Below are 22253 nucleotides of genomic sequence, written 5' to 3' on the forward strand. Positions count from 1 at the left end.
TTCTTGTACCCATGTAGCAGAGTTGTTGGTGCCTTGTAAGCGAATCTCTCCAGACCTGTGTGCACAGTTTTGCATAATTAATCATCGTGATGGGTCAATATTGCCAAGGAGATGAATTACAACTTTGTCAAGCTTGTCAATGATCTTCAATACATTTGAAATACTGTGACAAACAAAGAAGTATTGAAGGACTTTAACCCTCAACGTCATTCCTATGATTATAAACAATAGCAACCAAGCCACCATTTTTATAAAGTGACAGCTTCAAAAGTTAATGCTTGGAGTAGCTGTGTCCAGGGAAGACTCAATCCATGCATCTGGAAATATATCAAGGTCACTATGGACGTTTGTGGAAGAAAACATGTGTTTATTGGTCACGGAAATAGTTCCCCTTATTGGGGATATCAAAATGAGAAATATATTTATATATATAATCATTTTAACTTTTTATTTTTGTGGCAAGGGTGTACGTTTGGATGCAGGAGTCCATCGTTCGCATTTCATGAAAATTCCATGCATTGGAGTCACTGCAGGAGAAGCAAGGCTTGGGACCCACGATTTTGAAGGATACCTATCATCTAGATGTGTAAAGGTGGATTGGACATTCATGCCAATCGTATGTTAATGCTAAGCAAGGAATCCTTATCGCAAAGGTCTAACCTATTGCCAAACATAATAATATCGAGCAAGAAGGATAAATCTGTAGACCTTTGGGCATTATTACTCTATGGATGCAAAACAAGTTCCCCTAATAGGTCAAATAAAGGATGCCCAAGTAGCCTTAGCTACACACCCAACAAAAAGAATGAAATTGACCATTCTTGTGGCTAACATCCCTGCTACTTATGGCATGCTACTAAATAGGAGTTTTTGCAGGGATATGGGAGGTGAAATTAAACTAGATTGGTCTCATGCTATTATCCCTGTTGGCAACAAAAAGATCAAACTTGAACCTGAAGAAAAAGCTAATTTTACTATAATGAAATCTGATGATCCTAAAGCTCAAATCTTATATCAAGAGACAGAGTGTGGGAACTACATGATGTTTGCTAATTTTGGTACCCTAGAAGAAGAGACAAACCCTCCTAATGATCAAAGAATCTAGACCTTAGAATTTGATGGCAGTTGTGCAACTACCGGATCAGGAGCAAGTGTGGTGCTCATTTCCCCGATGGGAGATCTAACACAAACTAGCATACAAGTTGCAGTTCAAGAACACAGAGAACACTGTAGAGTATGAAGCATTACTTTTTAGGCATTACTTCAGAACCAGTCCTACCTATACTATTCAATGAGGAAGATTCTTCAATCCTAGCTACCTCCCCTGGCCAAAAACCCGATCCCTTTTATATATCCCTGTATGTCAATGGTCATAAACTAGGTAATTGCAACAAACGGTTTTTCATAACGAAAACAAAGATGGTCTAAACAAAGAATTTCCAATGTTCATAAATATACAATTGAATCCTTTTCACATGACATTAACTGCTTTTAACAATTAACTGTAATAACCTTATCCAAGTTCATCTGATAATAACTATTTTAACGGTTAACTAAAAATAACTGTATTCATGACCATCTGAAATAACTAGATTAACGACTAACTAATCATAACTATATTCATAATCAACTGAAATAACTAGATTAACGTTTAACTATTCATAACTGTATTCATGATCAATTGAAATAACTAAATTAACGATTAACTATCCTTTCTTCATACAAGTAAAGTAAATGCTTAACAAGAAGAGAAGGAATGGAACATACAAGTATCATCCAGAGGATCTTTAGCTGGTTGTGCAAGCCTCGGCTTTGGTGAGAGGAGAAGCATTGACATAGGCTTAACCTCCCAACCTCAGACCATACTTATTTCCACACATTTTATTATATTAGAAAGGCCCTCCCTACCTCGGGATCGAGTTTGGGATGTTTTTTAGTCCAGCCACTTGAGCATCCTAGTGTTTTGAATGTCTGCTCAGTTATGAAACGGACATGCTCACATAACTAGCGCTACTAACATCAAGTGATCATTAGATGGCAAACATGCCTATAAATTACCTAGGCCAATGATTTCCGATGGGTTCAACGACCCAATCACCACCGCTTGACTTGACAACAGGTTTCATTACAAGGATGAGCATGAGCTATTAAGTATATTTCATTTAATTTATTCATATCCAATTTCTCTTCTGTTTTCTTGCGGATTTATTCCACCTCTTCACCATACATGGCTACATAGCTGGTGATTCCCAGGTGCTTTGAAAGATTATGAGCACTCTGCCCTTTTACGCCTCTTCACCATTTCATGGCTACATTGCTAGTGAATCCCAGGTGTTTTGGAAAAGTTATGAGCATTCTGCTCTTGATATCTTTTATCATGAATTGAAACAAAGTAAAACTTATTCCTGAGGTCAGCAACATTCATACAGGTTCTTATTACATATAGAAACTCTTCTTTAAGAGATACTACTCAACTTTTATGATGATTCTGGATACAACGAAAGTAAAAAAGTAGTTCATTATAGCTCACAGGGATTATTCAGCAAGTTAAATAACGTGATCACAGTCATAGAGAAAAGAGATTCCTAAGCTTAGCCGGCTGCTATAGAAAATGTATTTAAAAACATTGAAAGGTAACTCATGACCTGATAAGTATTGCTTTAAGAACTTGCAATCTGATCGATTCCCTCTCACTGCTTAAGACGTCACCTTCAGCGCATATACCTCCGATTCCTAGCCGGAAATACTTGCACGGCAAAGGGTCAAATTGTACTGTCTGAATCAAGGTTATAATTTGATAATTGCAAGGGTATGGGCGGAAGTAAATACTGGCAACGAGATAGAGTTCAGTGTTATAGAGGCAAGGAGATTTGAAAACAACAGCAGAAAGAATCCGGAAATGTAGAAAAAGGTGTCTAACTCCTCTCACGGCTTCCATTTTTAAAGGTCTAGCCATGACTTCTTGGCTTCCACCAGTTAAAAGATTATATGCAAATTCATATTGCCAAGTGTTTAAATCAATTGTAAAAGAGAGGGAAAGAAAAACAAAAGATTGGAAGAAAGAGTTGGAAAGATTATAATTTCAACTATTATTATAATATATATTTATATACGTTCATGCAAGTATATCAATGGGGTGACATCATTTTATTAAGTTATTATAATATAATGGTGTTATTTCATTTTTATATTTATATGTCCGTATATAAATATATATATAATAATAATATGATGAAAGATCAATTAAAATCCCTTGAGGTATGTTTTATATTTTAACTAGATTATTTTATGTTTTCTTAGATTATTTTCTTAATAGCTCATGCGGGTCCCACAAATGTATCATGTGTTCAAGTTGTTGCGTCCTTTCCAAAGAAGGTTAAGGTCATACCTACCGATCTTGATGACTAAACTAAGTGAGCATCCCATTCCGATGATCCCATTTAGCAATGCTTCCCCCCTCTTCATCTTCCCCTGCAATCACCCATGAAAACTCTTTTGCCATAATAACAATTCTATAATAATTTCATATAAACATTTCAAAAGACCTTAAATTATTAATCATAATTTTAAATCAAGCAACTACTAATCATCTAATAACAGTTAATGGTTAATGACCATCTTCATTAACAGTTAATACAACGTATATAAATAACTACCTATTTCATATGACCATGAAAGAATAATCCGTTAAATCCAACGGTTATGAACAAGTTTACAATTAGGTCAAAATTTTGGGATGTAACAATAATTGCATAATTGACTCAGGTGCCTCAGACAATGTCATGCATTCTATTGTTGCTTGTGTCTTAGGCTTGCCTTTAACTAAGACCTTTGGGCGTTGTTACTCTATGGATGCAAAACAAGTTCCCCTAATAGGTCAAATAAAGGATGCCCAAGTAGCCTAAGCTACACACCCAACAAAAAGAATGAAATTGACCATTCTTATGGCTTCCATCCTTGCTAGTTATGGCATGCTACTAAGTAGGAGTTTTTGCAGGGATATGGGAGGTGAAATTAAACTAGATTGGTCTCATGCTATTATCCCTGTTGGCAACAAAGGATCAAACTTGAACCTGAAAAAAAAGCTAATTTTACTGTAATGAAATCTGATGATCCTAAAGCTCAAGTCTTATATCAAGAGATGGAGTGTGGGAACTACATGATGTTTGCTAATTTCGGTACCCTAGAAGATGAGATAGACCCTCCTAATGATCAAAGAATCTGGACCTTAGAATTTGATGGCAGTTGTGCAACTGCGGGATCAGGAGCAAGTGTGGTGCTCATTTCCCCTAAGGGAGATCTGACACAAACTAGCATACAAGCTGCAATTCAAGAACACAGACAACACTCCAGAATATGAAGCATTACTTTTAAGCATTATTGTTGCAAAGCAAAGAGGAGTGAAGATTCTAAGAGACCAAGGTGATGCAGAACTAATAGTGAAACAAGTCTGAAGTCAGTATATTGTAAAGAACCCAAGACTTCAGAAGTATAGGAACAAAGTCTGGGGTGAGATAGAAGACCTTGATGCTTTTTCTATACAATGTTCCAAGGGAACAAAATCTAAGGACTGATACGTTAGTTGCTTCTTCATCCCTTTTTTTACCTCATTCAAAATTCAGAGACAAAGAATACAAGATTGAAGTCCTCTTCAGACCTAATGTACCTGATAATGTTGAATCATGGCAAGTCTTTAATGATGATAAGCAGATCCAATGCTTTCTAGAAGGAGTCGAGCCTTTCACTGACCAATACTTCGAGGGAAGTGAAAGCCCCTGCCAAGAGTTCTCTCCTGATGACAAGAAAGATTTAGAGCTAGATGCAAAGCAATTAAAAGGTAACAAAATGCCTAGACACCTAATCTCTTTAAAAAAATTGTTTAATAGACATGATGCATATATCAAAAGAGAAAGAGGTAGAAAAAGTAGAACCTCTGATGATTATGAGAGAATGAATGTCGGCACAGAGTTTGAGCCTAAAATGAATAACATTGGTAATAGTTGTTCAACTAAAGAAAGAACTAGAGCTAAAGCGTTGCTTTCTGGATATCAAGATGTTTTTGCATGGGGTTATGAAGATTTAAAAACTTCCAGGAATGGTGAGTTTAAGCATAAGATTCCCCTTAAGCCTGATGCAGTTCCTTTTAGCCAAAGCAACACAACTACAACCCAATGATCTCGGATGCCATCTTCAGAGAAATTCATAAAATATTAGAAGCTAGGATCATTTATCCTATACACCATTCAACATGGATAGCTAATGTAATTCCTATCAGGAAGTAGAGTGGGGAGATTAGGATCTGTGTGGATTTTAGAAATCGAAATCAAGCATCTCACAAAGACAACTATGCTCTCCCTAACATGGATCACTTACTACAAACAATGGCATGATCTGAAATGATGTCTATGTTGGATGGTTTCTTAGGCTTTAACCAAATTGAAGTAGATTCAAAGGATTAGTTTAAGACAGCGTTCACCACTCCATGGAGGATATTTGCTTACAACATAATGCCCTTTAGGTTAATTAATGATGGGGCTACTTTTCAGAGAGCCATGAATACATCCTTTGCGGATTTAAAGGACAAAATCATTGTCCTCTATTTGGATGACTTGACACTATTCTCTAAGAGAAGAGAAGATCATTTGAAGGACTTGGAGAAAGTGTTGAAGAGATGTAGGGAACATGGAATTTCCCTTAACCCCAAGAAGTTTGTCTTCTATGTTACAGAGGGAAAGTTGCTAGGTCACATAGTGTCTCAAGAAGGCATTAAGATTGATCCTGAACGAGTCAAAGCTATCCAACAACTCAACCTACCAACAAGCAAAACTAGAGTTTAATCTTTTTTTGGCCAGGTAAATTTCTTAAGGCGCTTTGTTCCTAATTTCTCTGAAATTACAAAGTGTATAATTGACATGATGAAAGGCAGTCACATTTTAACTGGAGTGACTCTGGAAGAAAGGCTTTTGATGAAATCAAAACTGCCATAGCCCATGCTCCTTTCTTAGTTCATCGAGATTATACCAAAGAGTTTATTTTATATTGTTATGCATCAGGCCATACATTGTCTACCATACTCATGCAAGAAAACAAGGAAGGCATCCAAGCACCTATTGCTTTTATAAGCACCCCTCTCAAGGAGCATGAACTGAAGTACTCCCAAATAGAAAAGCATGCCCATGTTGTGGTCAAACCCCTTAAGAACTTCAGATTTTATATTCTGCATTCACATTCAATTGTTTATGTTCCTGATTCAGCAGTCAAAAGTATCTTAGCAAGATATAGGATGCAACACAAGAGGAGCTTGGATAGCCAAAGTCCAAGAGTATGACATTGAATTAAAACCTACCAAGCTGGTCTGTGGCAATGGTTTGTGCGGAACTATTGCAAAAAACTAGGAGGTAAGTGAAGAAGAAGAAATCTCAAAAGTTCTAATGGTGAGCCTCCAAGATCCTTGGTTTTCAAATATTGCCTATTTCCTTACTAATGGGGAGTGTCCCAATGGATTGACCTATAAGCTGAGAAGAGATCTTAGAGCCAAGTCAAGCAAGTATGTCATCTATGATGATCAGTTGTTTAAAAGGGCAATTGATGGCACATTCCTAAGATGTGCAGATAAGTCTCAGGGGGAGAGACTGCTCAAAGCATTTCATGATGATGCTTGTGGGGGGCACTACTCTTCCATAATGAGTGCATATAAAATTCTCAGGCAGTGTTATTACTGGCCAGGTATGTTTAGAGATGCCTATAAATGGGTAGCCCAATCTGAAAAGTGCAAAATGTTTGTTGATAAACCTCAATTGGTTGCCTTCCCATTAAAGCCAGTAGTAATAGAAGGCCTCTTTCAGCAGTGGGGAATTGATTTTATTGGCCCAATTAACCCCTCTTCTTCTGTTGGACATTCATATATCATTACTGCTACAGACTGCTTTACTAAGTGGGTGGAAGCAAAGTCCACTAAGAGAACCACCTCTGAAATTATCTATAAATTTATAAAGAAAATATCCTTGTAAGATTTGGTGTCCCACTGAAGTTGGTTATGGACAATGCTACCTATTTTCCTTCAGTAGAAATTGTTGAATTCTACTATGATAATAATATCCATCTGAGTCATTCTTCAAACAATTTCCCTCAGGGCCCATTTGGTTGTTGGAATATGATGGGAATGGTCATTGAGAATTAGAATATATTTTCGAATTCTTTGTTTGGTGTTCGAAATGGGAATGGGGAATAGGAATACGTATTCCCATTTTAGCCCAAAATGAGCATAAGTCCATTCCCAAAAATATCAGTTATTGGAATGGAGAATAGGATTACTTATTTTTTGGCCAAGAGAATGATAAACAACGAAGAAAATTTCACAGCAGGATCGCAGTTGAAAACGAGAGGCGGGAATATTTCGGGACAGCCCTCCCCAGGGCGTCTTTTGTGTTTATATGCAAGCACTGAACTAATAAATCCTGATTGTAAAAACTTAGATGAGGCCACCGCAAATCAAATGGCTTTGCTTATACATAGTCCTCTTCTGTTTTGTTCTCTTCAGCAGCATACATATGAATGCTTAATGTGGTGGGGGTAGCTTTTAGGATGAGTAAGTGCAAGCGGCTAGTAGAATACAAGAGAGAGCTGTTCAAATGGTTGATTAGGTTTAGGTAATGTTTTGTATCTATAGTCGTACACAAAGAACTAATAAGAGAATGCTCCCACATTGCTTGATGTGGGTGCATTTATGTGTGAAGCCATGATAAAAATTCTTCTATCTCAGAAGGAAAATGGCAGCAACGCATAGATAGCTATTTCAAAAAAATTGTCTGTAACTCTTGCTGGGAGTTTTTTATGTGCCTAATGTGAATCTTCAAGTTCTTGTATATATGTTTTGGGATTTTGATGAATTACGTGGGTTTTTGGAATTTTGATATTTTGATGATGTAAACTGCAGTATTTTACATGGTAGATGAGTTGTATTATTCATTAATTTTTGCTTTTGTTATCTTTGACTGACGAATTGGGCAGCAAGGGAGCAGAGTATTAACTCTGATGTCCAATATAGAAACTGCTCTACATCCACTGTACAAGTCCATTGTTTAAATTAACTGGATAAGCCTACATCATAAATGTGGTGCAGTATTTGAAAAAGCCATGAGTGATCTGATCTTTAGAAAAGCCCTACAAAAAATTTTGATTGCAAGAAGTGGTAAAGAGAAGCCATAGATCTGGAGGAGCTATTGCTCACTGATTTGTTGAGTAGGAAAGAAGAAATTTGTGTAACATTGTAGCAAAGAGAAGTCAGAGAAGCCATTGCCTGCCTGACGGATTTACAGAATAAACCAGTGTAACACAGGGACGCGTCCCCCCCCCAAAAATGGGTCGTTTTTGGAGACGGGGACGTCCCCGGGACAGGGGGACGGCGTCTCAACGTTTCGGGCGGCGCCGCTTAGAGCGCCACCACCGCCGGAGACGGTGAGATGTCTCTGAGACAGCTAGAGGTCTCCGAGATGGGGGAGACGTCTCCGAGTGTGGGGGTGCGGGGGGGCGCCAAGGAGTCTCCTTCATTGTGGGGGGACGCCAAGGAGTCTCCATTGATTTGACATTTTGATTTGGACTCTTGGAGACTTGTAGTTTTTGTTTGCATTATATACTTATCTTGATATCATGATTCATGGCACATGATACTTATTGTAATCATCTTTATGTCATGACTCATATGATCATTGATTACTATTATATAGTAGAATCTAGACACTCATACTATTGATTTGAAGGCTGATATATAGAATCTAAACTAATATTTATTATTTGCTGATGTTCAATGTTCAATGTTCATTGTTTGTTTGTTATTTGATCATGAATCATGATGTTCCAGTTGATATGGTATATGCTATACCATATGTATATTATATACACCCCTGCTCCTTCCGCCACCGTCCCCCCACCATCCCCCTGCCATCCCCAAATCAAGGCCCCTTTGTCCCCCCGTCTCGGAAACTTGTCCCCTCGTCTCCCAGGGCAGTGTAACTATGGAATAAACAGAAGGATTGTCAAACAAATTCTCAAATAGATTTTAGGTGAACCAAACAGGAATGGGATTCTCATTTTCCATTCCCATTCCCTACTTTGACTCTCATTCCTATTTCCTATTCTAATTTTCTATTCCTATGCTTGTCACCAAGCGGGCCCTCAAGGAAATGGTCACGCGGAATCAAGCTTGTCTCTGACAACTAGAAGAATTGGCACAAGAAATTACACGAAGCCCTTTGGGCAGACAAGGTAACACCTAAGAAGGTCATTGGTATTTCCCTATTCGAGCTAGTATATGGAGTTGAGGCTAGTCTTCCCCTTCCGTTGGAGCTGAATCTACAAGTTGCAGCAGACAATTGAAGATCCTGTATTTTAGAATGGTCTGGAAAAGCGAATAATGTACCTAACCAAGCTGGAAGAGGAGTGTGAAGACTTGGTTGACCACATTATAGAGCATCAGAAGCATGCAAAGAGCTTATTTGACAATTTGACAAAAGAGCAAGGCAAAGAAGGTTCATGAAAGATGATTTAGTCTTGTTGTGGGGTTAAGAGACGTGAACCCAAAGGTATGCACCACAAATTCGATTCTCCCTTCAAAATTGTGCAAGTAAATCAAAATAACTCTTTCATACTTTCCTATCCCAGTAGTGAGGTTCTGTCATTTTCCTACAATGGCCAAGACCTGAAATTGTATTAGTTACACAGTTGAAAGCAACCCCTGCAGTTAGACTTAGTCTAGGTAGCTTTCTTTCCTGATGTGTGCTTTAGTTTAGCTTTTTGTTTTCCTAGTTTGGTTTCCTTTCTGTTGTGTGTTTGGTTTAGTTGTTGTCCCTTGAATTTTTTTGTTCCGGTTGTGCGAAACCACAGATGCTAGGCCCCTTCTTAGGCACTTGCATGTCTAAGTCCCCAATCAAAGCCAGCTATTGCCAGATTTTCAGTCCATCCCTCTTAAGGTTCTAGCTTGGTGTGTTTTCAAAGTAATTAGGTTTGTGTCCTCATCTAGATAGCCCCTAGGTGGCTCTCTTCCCATCAAGCATCCTTAAGGCTTGCCTTTTGCGTTCTTTCCAAGTTTCTCTTGCTCGGCTTCTGCTACACCTCTATGCGGGATTCTCAGTTTTTCTCTGCATCAAGGTCTTAGGCGATCTAAGGTTTGGGTGGGTTTCTGTCTAAGTGTCTTCACGAATAAGAAGAAAGTCTATTTTGGTTCTACAATGTGCTCTATATCTAGCAAGGTGTTTCTACCGGATTCTAGCCCTTGCTATTGGACTTCCATCGCTAGCGTGCTTCATCAGGTCAGATCCCGAGGAACAAAGAAACTCTGACATCTCCATGTGTGTCTGAAATTGATTCATGATGAGAAGATCAGAAGAACAAAGATCTACAGCTATGGAACTCTCAGAGTAAAAATCCGAAGTCAAAATCCAATTCTGTGCAGAGAAACAGAGTTCCATGTATCTAAATGCTTCCCTTACGAAAGCGAACATCTTCAAGTTCATTTCCAAAGCAAAGCTGGGAAGTGATGAGGAAAAGTGACCAAACCAATGAGAGATATTTCTAGTTGATTATTTCTCCAGAAAACATGTCTCAATGGTGCTTTTCCATTTAGAAGGAAAACATGAAGCTTGTATTCTGAAAGATATAAGAGATGAAGAAAGCTAAAGCCGACTGCGAAGACATTCTCTGGAGATGCCAGAAAGATGTTTCTGATGGAGTAATTTGTTGAGTATGAACCCAATACAAGGAAATGAAGGTCCATCACTTGAGGCGGAAAGTTCATTTTGTGGTTTCTCCAAGTTAAGTGATTAAAAGAAGAAAAGCCTTATGTGAAAAAGGAAGGGATAAAGTACTCAAGGCACTGAAGGAGTAGTCGTCATGAGGCGCTCTTGAATCAAAGGAAATAAAGGTAAGGGCCAACTTATGGAAAAACAAGATAATGCCTCCTTCCCCGCACTTAAAGAATTATAGTGCAAGCCCTTTAGTCGAATTCTGAAGTTAAACGGGTAGCTTACAGTAAGCTTAAGCTAAAGCGATTATGAAAGGAAATGATCCCACTATTATAGGAGATTAAAGTAAGTTTTATGTTAGCTGGATTTATGGGCCATCACATGGGTAGAAGTAAAATGTTTTAAAGAGTCGTTAATCTGCCTAATTTATTGCAAATCTGACCATTGCAACCGTTAGTTGTGAGTTATATCATTTGTGTGGTGCCAACGTTCGAAACTTTGAGTCTATATGATCGGATTTCTGCCAAACGAAGTTCCTCAGTTCGTAACGGCTATTTTGTTAAAGTAATTGCCTTCTCTATGTGAAATTTTAAGTAAATGGCGATCAGAGCTACTAGGTAAGATCGTTTGGTTGGATTAGAGAGCGACTTAAAGAACTTTTCTAATACATCTTTCAAGTTTTTCGACCTAGGTGATCCAAAAGACTAAACACTCAGCCCATCCATCCAATCACACAGAAATTGAAGGAGAACGGATTGTTTGAAGCTATCGGTTTCCCCATGGCTGCGCAAGTACCAAAGTTGGTGAAGGACTGCATTGATAGATACAATCTGGAGACAAAGCAAATTTTGTTGCCCAACCAATCTATTCTACTTTCTGTGAATAAGGAGTTGACGTGATCTGCCTTCGGGATTCCAGTAAAGGAAGAATATTGTGACATTGAATTTTGATCATCCTCATCAATGTTTAATGAGAAAAAGACCCTAAGGAGAGAAGATATGCAAAAAAACTTGGTTTCAAATTCCTTGAGGGGAAAAGAGCAAAATGCCTAGGAATCTCTTCGGAACCAATCTGAAGAAGGAAATCGTGGATATCTTCGCTTTGTTGCTGAGACTAGAGGGTAAGGAAGAGATCTTGAATTTCATTGAGCATCACTTCTACTTGGTCCAGGTCGACTGTGCTGAAAGACTACAAATTGATTGGGCTCAAATTACATGTGAAGAGCTTGCCTCTTGGCTGAATTCAGCGAAGGCATTCAAACGGTTTTTTATGTCATCATATTTGATATATGCCTTAGCCACACATCATCTGTGGCCTGGTCTACCCAGTATTGAAGACTTTGATGAGAACACCAAGGTATAAATTTTCTATCCTCACCTACAATTGCAAAGGAGCTCTGAAGAATACCTAAGGGTTAATGGTGCCTTTACAATGAGGCTATGCCAGGAATTGCAAGGGTGCCCTGAGTAGAGGTTTTCACCAGAAGCCATTTCAGCAGCCAACCAGTTCAAATGTTGTTTCATCCAATTTCCATCTTTCTCCACCTGAGGATTGGTCCATTCAATGGCTTCCCGAAGAGACTCCCTAGATATCCCGAAGATAAGGTAGTTCTTGTTGAGTTGTGTAGACAAATATTGAAAGTGAACACCTTATGTTCTAATGTGAAGAAGATAGTCGGGATTCCATTTCCAATTGTGTAGGACCTTATTCTTGTGCCTCAAGATTTGATGCCTGGAATTTAGTCAAGGCCTTTGACAACAGAATTAAGTTTATCAATTACGAAGTTATAAGACCCCAGTATGATCCTGTTAGCTTTGTCAAAGACCACTGAAGCTTGTCTATGCTTATAGGTATGATTCGGATATTGAAGATTATTGGGCCGGATGTCATAATGAGTACCAAACCAGAGAGAGGTACCGGTCTAGGTTGACACTTGATAAGATAAAGTTGTATAATGACACTGTTGATGTTAGTAATCTTGCAGATGATGGCTCTTATATGAGACCCTCAACTTATGCGCAAATCAAGGACGCTCCTATAGTGTCAATTCCGCCTAATGATCCTATTATTGATACAATGAAGGTCGTCATGAGTGGTATCATCAAGAGGACAAACAAATGGGTAGAATGGACCAGAGCCAAAAGAAAGAGAACTAGAGCCACAAGTTCTACTAGTGGAATAGCATCCGGAACAGCTCAATCTACAGCTGCTACTTCCACTACTGCTGCTACATCAACATCAACTGGACTGGCACAATCTGTTGGTGGAGGGGGAGACCAACCTCCTAAGAAGAATATACAAGTCCCTCCAACCTATGGAGGAGGCTATATGCCAAATACCAAGAAAGTTGGAGAAAAAGAGGCAAAGAAAGATAAAGAAAAGGAGAAGGAGAAATCAGTAGTCAAGGACTCCTCCCCTATGCCAATCATCAACCTTGATGGTGACAATAACCCTCTGGATGGTCAAGAGTAGGAAGCATCTCAGCAAGGTGATACTCTAGCCCTCTCTGTTACTAAAGCAACTGCCTTTCCATTTGCTAGCCAGAGCAAGGTGACACCCCCAATTGCAAGGAAGCTCTTTGATCCAATAGCTTTGCAATCAGCACTCAATGTCCTTTCAACTCAGTCTTGGTTGGAAGAAACCATTGATAGAAAGAAGAGATGTGAGGAAGGTACTCCATCTAAAGACCTCATTGTATAGGCAACTCAATCTCAGTTAGTGTCAAAGAAGGCAAAGAAGCAAAAGACTCTAGCAGCATTGGCAATGGATTCTTCTACTGGTCACATGCTAGTGGAGATTGCAGAACCTTAGGAGGGAAATTTTCATGAGTTAACTCCTAATGATTTTTAGATCACAACGGTTGACATGGGCATTCCAGTGCATGATTCTATGGTCAACATCTGGAAATCAACAAATGTAAAGATTGAAGACAAATTGGAGGAGTTAAGGTCAGAAAAGGAGGTACTAAAAGCCTCAAATAGAGAATTAATGGATTACATCAGAGCTGCACTTGGAAACATATCTACAACTACATTTGACCCAAGTGCAAGAGAGAGCAAGAATTTATTGCTTAAGCTACAACAAGAGAGGCAATTTGGTCAAGTTCGTCGTGTCTAGATAGATGAATTGAAGGTCCAAGGTCCCCCTCTCATTGAGAACCTTGGAAATCTATTGCTGGACACAGATAAATTGAGAGAAGCACTGTCAAATCACAAGACCTCAATGAAAAAAGTATCAAAAAGCCTAACAGAGCAATTGGCCTTGTTACAAGAGGTGATTGACATGAAGACAAATGTTGTTGTGACTCATGGAATACTTAAGTCAGGCCAAGAATCATTGCTTCATTGGAAGCAATCGTTGGAATTCAAAATTGAGAGCTCAGAGAAGTCTGAGCATGAACTAAAATGTGTCTATGATTTAGTGAAGAAAGTAACGGATAAGATATTTGAATATTTAAAGGTTTTGCACACTAAATCATATGTCACCAACAATGGCCAGCTGATAGATATTGAACAAATGAAGACTAAGTTTTTGGCATTCATTGAAGAAGCTACTAACCCTGCAAACTTCCAAGTGGCAAAGATTTATGAACTCACAACAGTGGATTGTGTTCTGAAGCGTGCAGCGAAGAAGCTCCAATCAAGGATCTCCAGAGTTGAAGAACTGACAAAAATGCATGACTATTGGATGATCAGAGTTGACAATATCCTCATTCCAAGTGTCATGGAGCTGAAGACTATAATTGGTGCAATGAAGGCCTATAGAGCTAAATCCATAACTCCAAAGAAAAATTGATGCTCTATCAAAAGTGTTACATTCTCCCTGCAAGATGTGACAACTCACTCTCTCTCTCTCTCTCTCTCTCCCTCTCTCTCTCTCTCTCTCTCTCTCTCTCACCTTCTAATATTGTAGCCATATTTGGCATTCTCCTCATAGGCTGAGGCTTTGTAACGGATGACTGACCAGTCAATCCTAATTTTATAATACATCTGTTCAAAGATGCTCTGTGTGGTAATGATGAAATGTAACTAGCCAGTTCTAAAGGGCCTATAAATGTAACCTTTTGAGAAGTAAATAACATCGGCAAATTATTATGTGGGCAAACCCCTATAGCTGGGACTATTGTGTGACTCTACATCTACATTTTGATTATGTCGTTCATGTTAGTGTAGTTTTAACTCTTGCATGGTCTTTGGAATGAAATGTGTTGTTAATGAAAGCTTTGGGATTGAAAATAAACAGGGTTTTGTTGCTTTCCTTTAGTGGTTGTATGACATATTACCGTCATTAATAGTGTTTCCTCATTTCCTTTGTTCTATGCAAGCTAGTTTCATGTGCATTTTGTAACTGTATGAGAAGTTTGGAACTTGGTTCATATAAGATGTTGAGTGGGAGGCAAACAGTTGTTGTGGAATCTCAGTAACTTGGGCAATTTGGGTATTGTCTAGTTAATCACACTTTCTTTCTTATACAATATGCATTAGTAGGTAGTCTTTTTTTTTACATCTCGCATTCAATGTATAGAATAGACTACATTATATATATATATTAGAAGAGCTTAAAAGTGACTCATTTGCATTCATAGTTGTGGAAGTTGTGAGTCATCTTCTGAAATCCGCCTAGATTGCTTTAAGTGTTGGGCAATCTGGTTATACCTCTTCTGCTCTCTAGTCAAGAGCATACCCCTAAACCTACTGATTTACCAAAGACAATATTCATTGCAAATCTTTGCACACGAGGGAGTTGTACCTTTCAATTCAAGGGTCCTTGATAGAACACCTACATTGACCCATTCCATTGCTAACAACTTTGTCTCTCACCACATTGGGCACATTAAGGGTCAGGGTATAAACCAAAATCCAAGGAAGACAAACTGTTAACCAACAATATCTTTGCAAGGGAATGATGAGTTGCATTCCAAGAGATGTGTCTGATGTCTCTACATGGTTGCATATTTCCTCTTAGGGACTACTATCATTAATGATTAGTCCTTAGGTTTACAAATCGATGTCTTCATGATTGACTTATTGTTATATTCTAATCACATAGTTACATAATAGGACCAATTTGATCAATGCACTCATTGTTATTCTAGCGCTCTCCATTCAACAAATATCATTATCCACTTGTCATGACAGAGTTCCCATTATTTGTTTCAGTAGAAGGATGATGGTGAGTATTATAAAATTTATGCTACATGAGTCAGTATTCCTTTTCAATCACCATGTTAAATAGTACAATTGGTTGTAATGTTCATTCCCTCGTTTTGCGATCATCCCCCACTTTGCCTATTTCATCCATGATTTTATTGTGAAGTATCACATTTTTGCTATAAAAGTATTAATCATTGCCTCCCCTAATTATTGGCCATAAACTATTAATCTCTATTGATTTGATATCTTACTCGCAATTTTGTCATATTGTAATCCCATTATTTATCCTTGATTAAACATATGCCCACCTTACTAATATGGACATGATCTGATCCTCAATCATTGCTCATATGATATCCCTTTGTTGGTATGATTAGTGTATTGATTTGGCTTAATACTTTTGCAGCGACTATTATAGTAGCTGTTTAAGATATAAATCACCATCCTTTAATGTGTTTCTAGCTGACAGCATTATCTATTACTGATTACTATATTTTTAATTTAGAAATTGCATGATATTGTTTTTGAGGCATCCCTATTGATAATTGCATTTTAGTGTCCAAGGGGTTTAGCTTAGTTGGTTGAAGCGATGAGTTATCATTGTGGATACCCTAGTTCAAATCCCAAGAGGGACATCTTTGTGGAATTCTAGGTTGTGACTCTTGGTCTTCTATTGGTTGTATTTGTCTCATTGTAAAAGGTAGATTCTAAGTTGTGACTCTTGGTCTTCCAAATGTTGTTTCTAGTGTGGTTGCTAAAAAGAAGCTTGAATAAGATTGTAATTCTCATGTTGTTGCTTGCATGAGCACAAGATTTGTGAACAATTTCAGTATATAATTGCATTTTAGTCCAAGAAAGCCCCTGATATTTGATGACTAATGAAGAATGAATCAAAGTCTCAAGTCATTGCTCATATAATTAGATAGTATATTATTAATCTCCCGAAGTTTTATGTTTCCTGTTATGTCCTCAGTTGATAGCTAGATACAAAATGGGTGTCAACAAGTATAATAGTTGATTAACCATATCACATATGATATTTATTGTTTATTTATTTAATATTATATTTTTATGTTTTAATCTTATTATTTGTTTATTAAAATATTATTTTTATATCAAATTGGGTATATCACAATGTTCTAGATTTCCTACGAATGTTTGGTGCCTCTGGTAGTGGATCTCAATTATACCTATTTGATAACCTTGCAACCTTTGAATTCAATGCACCTTTGCAGTAGCCTTCTTTTTAATTTTGATTATCTGTTTGAGTGGGGCTTGGTATTTATCTCCTCAATACAATGAGGTGGACCTCCTCCAAGTTCAACGTGGTCCGGTGGTAGTGATTTTATTTACCATTGAGATCCAGTGTTTGTGTTCTTGTACCTAGATGATCCTAGTTTCTATTACCATGTTCTCTAATTGGGGAGTTCACTTTTGTAATCATGAGATGTTATCATGTATTTGATCGTGATTTGATTTGAGATTTTCATTTGGGAGATATATATGTAATTGTCAATGTATTGTGAGTCACATTATGATCTTTATAATATGTGCAGAGAGAATGTATTATTATGTATGTCATTATATATCATTTGTATCACATGGATTGTACCATTTCTTATATAGATATGATGGATGTATCTTGTTATTCAGATGTAATATATATGTTAGTTTACCTTTTGATTTGTGTTCATCTCATTACAATTAATTAAGGAACTAGAAACACTTTTTTGGGTTTTGAAAATGGACATAAGCTACATCATGTGACTATGTCCTGGTTGAACTTAGTAAGGTAGTTAGTGTTGTTTAAAGTAACGTCATCTTGTAACCCTTGGGATTGTTAACTAGATTTAGCTACATTATTTTAAAATCTTATCATATGTTAATAATGTTACTTAAACACAAGTTTGTATATGGCTTCCCCATTCGTATTGTATTACGTATCTTTAAAAAAAACCATTGCATTAGATTTATGTCTAGTAAGGTTAATTTCTCATGGGTTCTCGGACAGGGCATTACAGATATGGTGATAGGTTTGAGAAAGACCAAAGTAGCAATAGAGAAGAGAAGAAGAAAATATGGGTATGAGGGAGTCCCATTAGTTTTCTAACAAAGATGCATTTGTAAATGAATTTGTATATGTAGGTGAAGGGTAAAGAAGAATGATTACAAAAGTATGCCTTAATCATGGCATTAAAAAACACATAAAAGGTGAAGATATAGAGGTTGAGAATGAGATCTTGGAGGTGTAATAAAGACGAAGATGGTGGACTTTAAAGATCCTCTGTTTGATAACCAATTCAACACAGATGAGGATGCCATCTTAAAAAAGATTCAAAGAATCAGCACCTTCTTAGAAGCTAAATCAAAGAAGAATATGAAGATATTGCAGCCGAGGAAAGTCATGTGAAGGCTTCGAAATATTGATAGCAAAAAAGGAAGGTGAAGATAAAGTTGCAGCAGTGGTTGGTATTGTGCCAAATGAAGATGTACCATAACATAAAGGAGCATGTCTTTGGGTGGCATAAAAAACGGCAAGGTTGCTGCTATGGATAGTGTTGCAAGAGACAAAGATTTAATACAAGTTAAAGAAATGTCCTTTGAAGGGCATGAGGATAATGGAGAGCATGGAGTAGCCAAGCTAAAAGAGGTTGGTTGTAAAGAAAGAGGATGCTAGAGAGGTGTATGTTGAGGTGGGTAGTGCAGAGGAGGTTGCATAATGCATTTGGTGGAGTTGGCTAGACTTGGGTGGGCTAAAACCCACAATGAAGAGAAGAGGAATTATGAGCGTATGAGGGGAAATGTTGAGTGAAGCAACATTTGGAGGAGTTCAGATTATGGTGGAACGAATTCCACATTGAGGGAGAAGATTCCACCCCAAATATGGTGGATGAGGTCGGGTTATAGTGGATGGAGTTCACTAAAGATTGTTGGCAATCTTAAACAGTGGCTTTACCATCCAACTACATTCTGTAAGGACCAAGATCACAAAAATTTCCTACCCCAAGTGTCTAAGGCAAGAGCATATAGGGTTGTAAGGCAATCCTACATCCCTCAACATTTGGAGGAGGTCAGATTATGGTGGAACAAATTCCACATTGAGAGAGAAGGTTCCAAACCAAATATGGTGGACAAGTTTGGGTAATAGTGGATGCAGTTTGCTAAAGATTGTTGGCAATCTGAAATGGTGGCTTTACCATCCAACTACATTCTATGAGACCAAGCTCACAAAACTTTCCTACCCCAAGTGTCTAATGCAAGAGCATCTAGGGTTGTAAGGCAATCCTACTTCCCCCAAATATTTTTTATTTTATTTTCTATTTGGTTAGGTGGTTAAACTAGATGCAAGCATATATAGGTCTCCATGTACCTAGGAAAGTTCCCAAGAGGATGTAGAAGGTTAAAATTGTCTATGGCCAATGTTCAATGGAAATTATAATTTCCAAGAAGGGATATTGTTTTCTATCATTTATAATGCTCAAATCATAAAAAATACCCTTTTTCATGTGGGGACAAGGAAGGGGAAGAGTCAAGTACTCATAATTATTGAATGGTTACACATAAAATGAGAAAAGATGCCTTTCCAAGCACCCACTTTGGCAAGTTGGAAATACACATTTTAGGAGCTCTCCTAGAGAAGATGAAAGGTCATATATCGGTTGTGTTTCTTTTCTTGATAGCCATGTGGTATTCAAAAAGCGGGGGAGTAAGACTTCCAAGAGGTACAAGAATGCTATAAAAGGGAAGTTTGGGCTAGTTGTTTAATAATCTAAAGTTGAGTGGATCATTGACAATTAATCTAAGGTTATGCTGGGATCATCTACAGTGGTGTGGATCATTCAAAGCGGAGTGATAATTTGAAGTTGAGTAGAATTCTCCTTCATTTGAGAGTTGAATGCTAAGTGTTCCATTTATTCTCATGAGAGATGGACTCATGTTGAATCACTACTCATGAAATATGGGTCAATGAGTTTGACTCAAAAACTACACAGTTAAATCCTGATAGCAATATCACAATTTGAATTGCTGTGGCAATTATCTCCTACTTATCAGTTGAATTGTAGTTATGAGTGCAAAATTGGTAATGCCCATGAGGCTAAGCATTGTAGTTTCTAAATATTTCTGTTCTTTATATTTAAGTAATAGAAAATCAGTTACTTGTATTCTTGCAATTCCTAAGCAATTTTAAATGTTATGCAATGCATTAATCTTGGGTGGAAACCCTCATATAGTGTAAAAGAGCTGTGTTTTGGGTGTGTTAAGAGAGTCCCATGCATCAGTAGAGGTGTCTCTATGGTTGACCAGCTGACAAATTGTAGTGAAAGATGGAGAAGCAAAACAGAAATTAAAGGAAGCAATTGGTCAACTCATTAAAAGACTAAGTCTGGTATGTGTATTATTCTTGAAATTTTTGTATATTTTGATTGATAGGGGGCATACAAGTAACAGTCTCGCTAAAGAGGAGTATTGGAAGGGTAAATAAAATTAAAAAATCTTATGACCCAGATTGCAAGAAAATCGTCATTTTGGTAAAAGTTTACTTTATTGTTGCTTATTGCATTTAGTCACTAATCTGTTATAAATCATATAACTATTTAACATATAAGAAATTTAAATAACTTTTAAATGAAACGACAAGTGGTGAAAACGAATAATTCACAAGGAGTCTATGTAGAGATCAAGTCAATAAAAAATGAGATCCAGATCATGTCATGGTTGAATTTGGTGTAATGGATACATTTCAGTTCTTAGCAGTAAGCCCAAGGAGATCAAGAGGGGATAAAGTCCACCGTGCCCATTATACCCCCAAGAGGATTTGGTCAATGAATACCTCTTGTCCTTAACACCAAAACCAGAGAACTCAATTATTTTCATCAATATACGCTTTTGTACAGGCTGATAAAAGTGCTGTGCTCTAGATTTTTTTATCTTCAATTATATTTTTATGGACATCATTAACTAGATTATTTGGGCATCTCATAAGGGAGCATGAGCCTGTGCTAATACTCTTGAACTAAGGATTAAGAGGTATCCAAATGTTAGGAAAGATGATCCAGTCTCTTCTTAGGTGAATCTAATATGAAAAAAGAGTAAAACCCAATGAATGCCCAGGGATAGGAAATATAAAAAGGGAAAATTCTCCTCAATTTTTATCAAAGAAAAACGTTTTTATCCTTATGAAAAGAAACTGAGAGTGCAGTATAGTGAGGCACACCTCTAAGCGCGCTTCGGCTCGCATGGCAGCCCAAATGGGATCAGCAGACATCAATTCAGATATATTTGTGGCACCTTCCGAGGGAGGCTTAGCCGTGGAGCCAGGAGGCGCCGACAGCGCTGACGAATTGCCAGCACCATTTACACGGCATTCCAATTCCTTTGCAGAGGCAGCTGCTGCCGCCGCGGCCCTAGACGCTGTCGCCTCCCCCGACCTGCTTTGCATATATGCAGGGAACATGTTTTCCAATTCCCCTCCTTTCTTCTCCGGCAATATGTGACCATTGTTCAACTCGCCATCTCCTACTGTGGACTCCTCCATTTCGGGCTTAGACCACACAATAGTAGTTTGTGAACGTTTGAAAGACCCACTAAGAGACAAATTCACGATTTTCCTTGTGATGTTGCAGCGACTGAGCGTTTTGTGGATGTCCAAATGTTTAAGTTGATACGTGTGATTGCAGTTTAAGGCTGGCACACGTGTGAGAGACAAATCCATTTGCTCTAAAACCAAAGCGGAGGTGAAAACTACGCATAGAACGAGGCCAAAGCCCCATTTCTTACACTACCGTTGTCATCGATAGCTGCTGTTCTGCACCGTGGTAAGGTGTATTGTTTTCAACTGGAAAAGGCGAAATTGCCTTTAAAGGAAATATAATAGAGTGTATGGGTCGAGATAACCATGGAACGGATGTTTTTATTAGTTCCTGCCTATGCAGGTAATTTATGGAATCTTTAGTTTTTGATTAATTTGACAAATCAATGGGAATAAAGAATTTATTTCTATTGAAAAACTTTAAAGTTAATTATTATATTTATTGTATTCTTCTTGTCCTGCCATTGCTTAATATAGTTTAAGTTTTTAGTTAAGTTTTTTGTTGGAGCATTATATTATTATTTTTGTTTCATATGCTAATCTTTATTATATCTTTTAATTTGTAATAAAATTGTCAACATTAGATTATTTTAATGATTTGATTCTTATATTTGAATTTTGAACACATATTATGTTTCAATCTATCCACAAATCTATATTTCATTTACATTCAATGATTTGATTCTTATATTTGAGTTTTGAACATGTAGTATGTGTCAAGTACATGATTTTTTAGTGTTTAAGCAATTTTTTTTTTTTTTTTAATTGTGC

At 37.5% G+C, this 22253-nt stretch overlaps 1 protein-coding gene across 1 annotated transcript in view; it reads right to left on the bottom strand.

Annotated features, from left to right (window-relative positions):
• Nucleotides 1-21772, bottom strand: part of LOC149527900 (serine acetyltransferase 2-like) — a 99795-nt gene extending 78023 nt beyond the window's left edge. The window contains exon 1 of the mRNA XM_089812037.1: nucleotides 21108-21772. Coding sequence (XP_089668163.1) covers nucleotides 21108-21605 — 498 coding nt within the window. The 5' untranslated portion in view covers nucleotides 21606-21772. The remainder of the gene's footprint in view (nucleotides 1-21107) is intronic.
• Nucleotides 21773-22253: the final 481 nt, after the last annotated feature.

This window comes from Cupressus sempervirens, unplaced genomic scaffold, assembly GCF_028749045.1.
Source record: "Cupressus sempervirens isolate cs-2001-9-10 unplaced genomic scaffold, ASM2874904v1 CseChr00c100012_05, whole genome shotgun sequence".
Taxonomy (NCBI): Eukaryota; Viridiplantae; Streptophyta; class Pinopsida; order Cupressales; family Cupressaceae; genus Cupressus; species Cupressus sempervirens.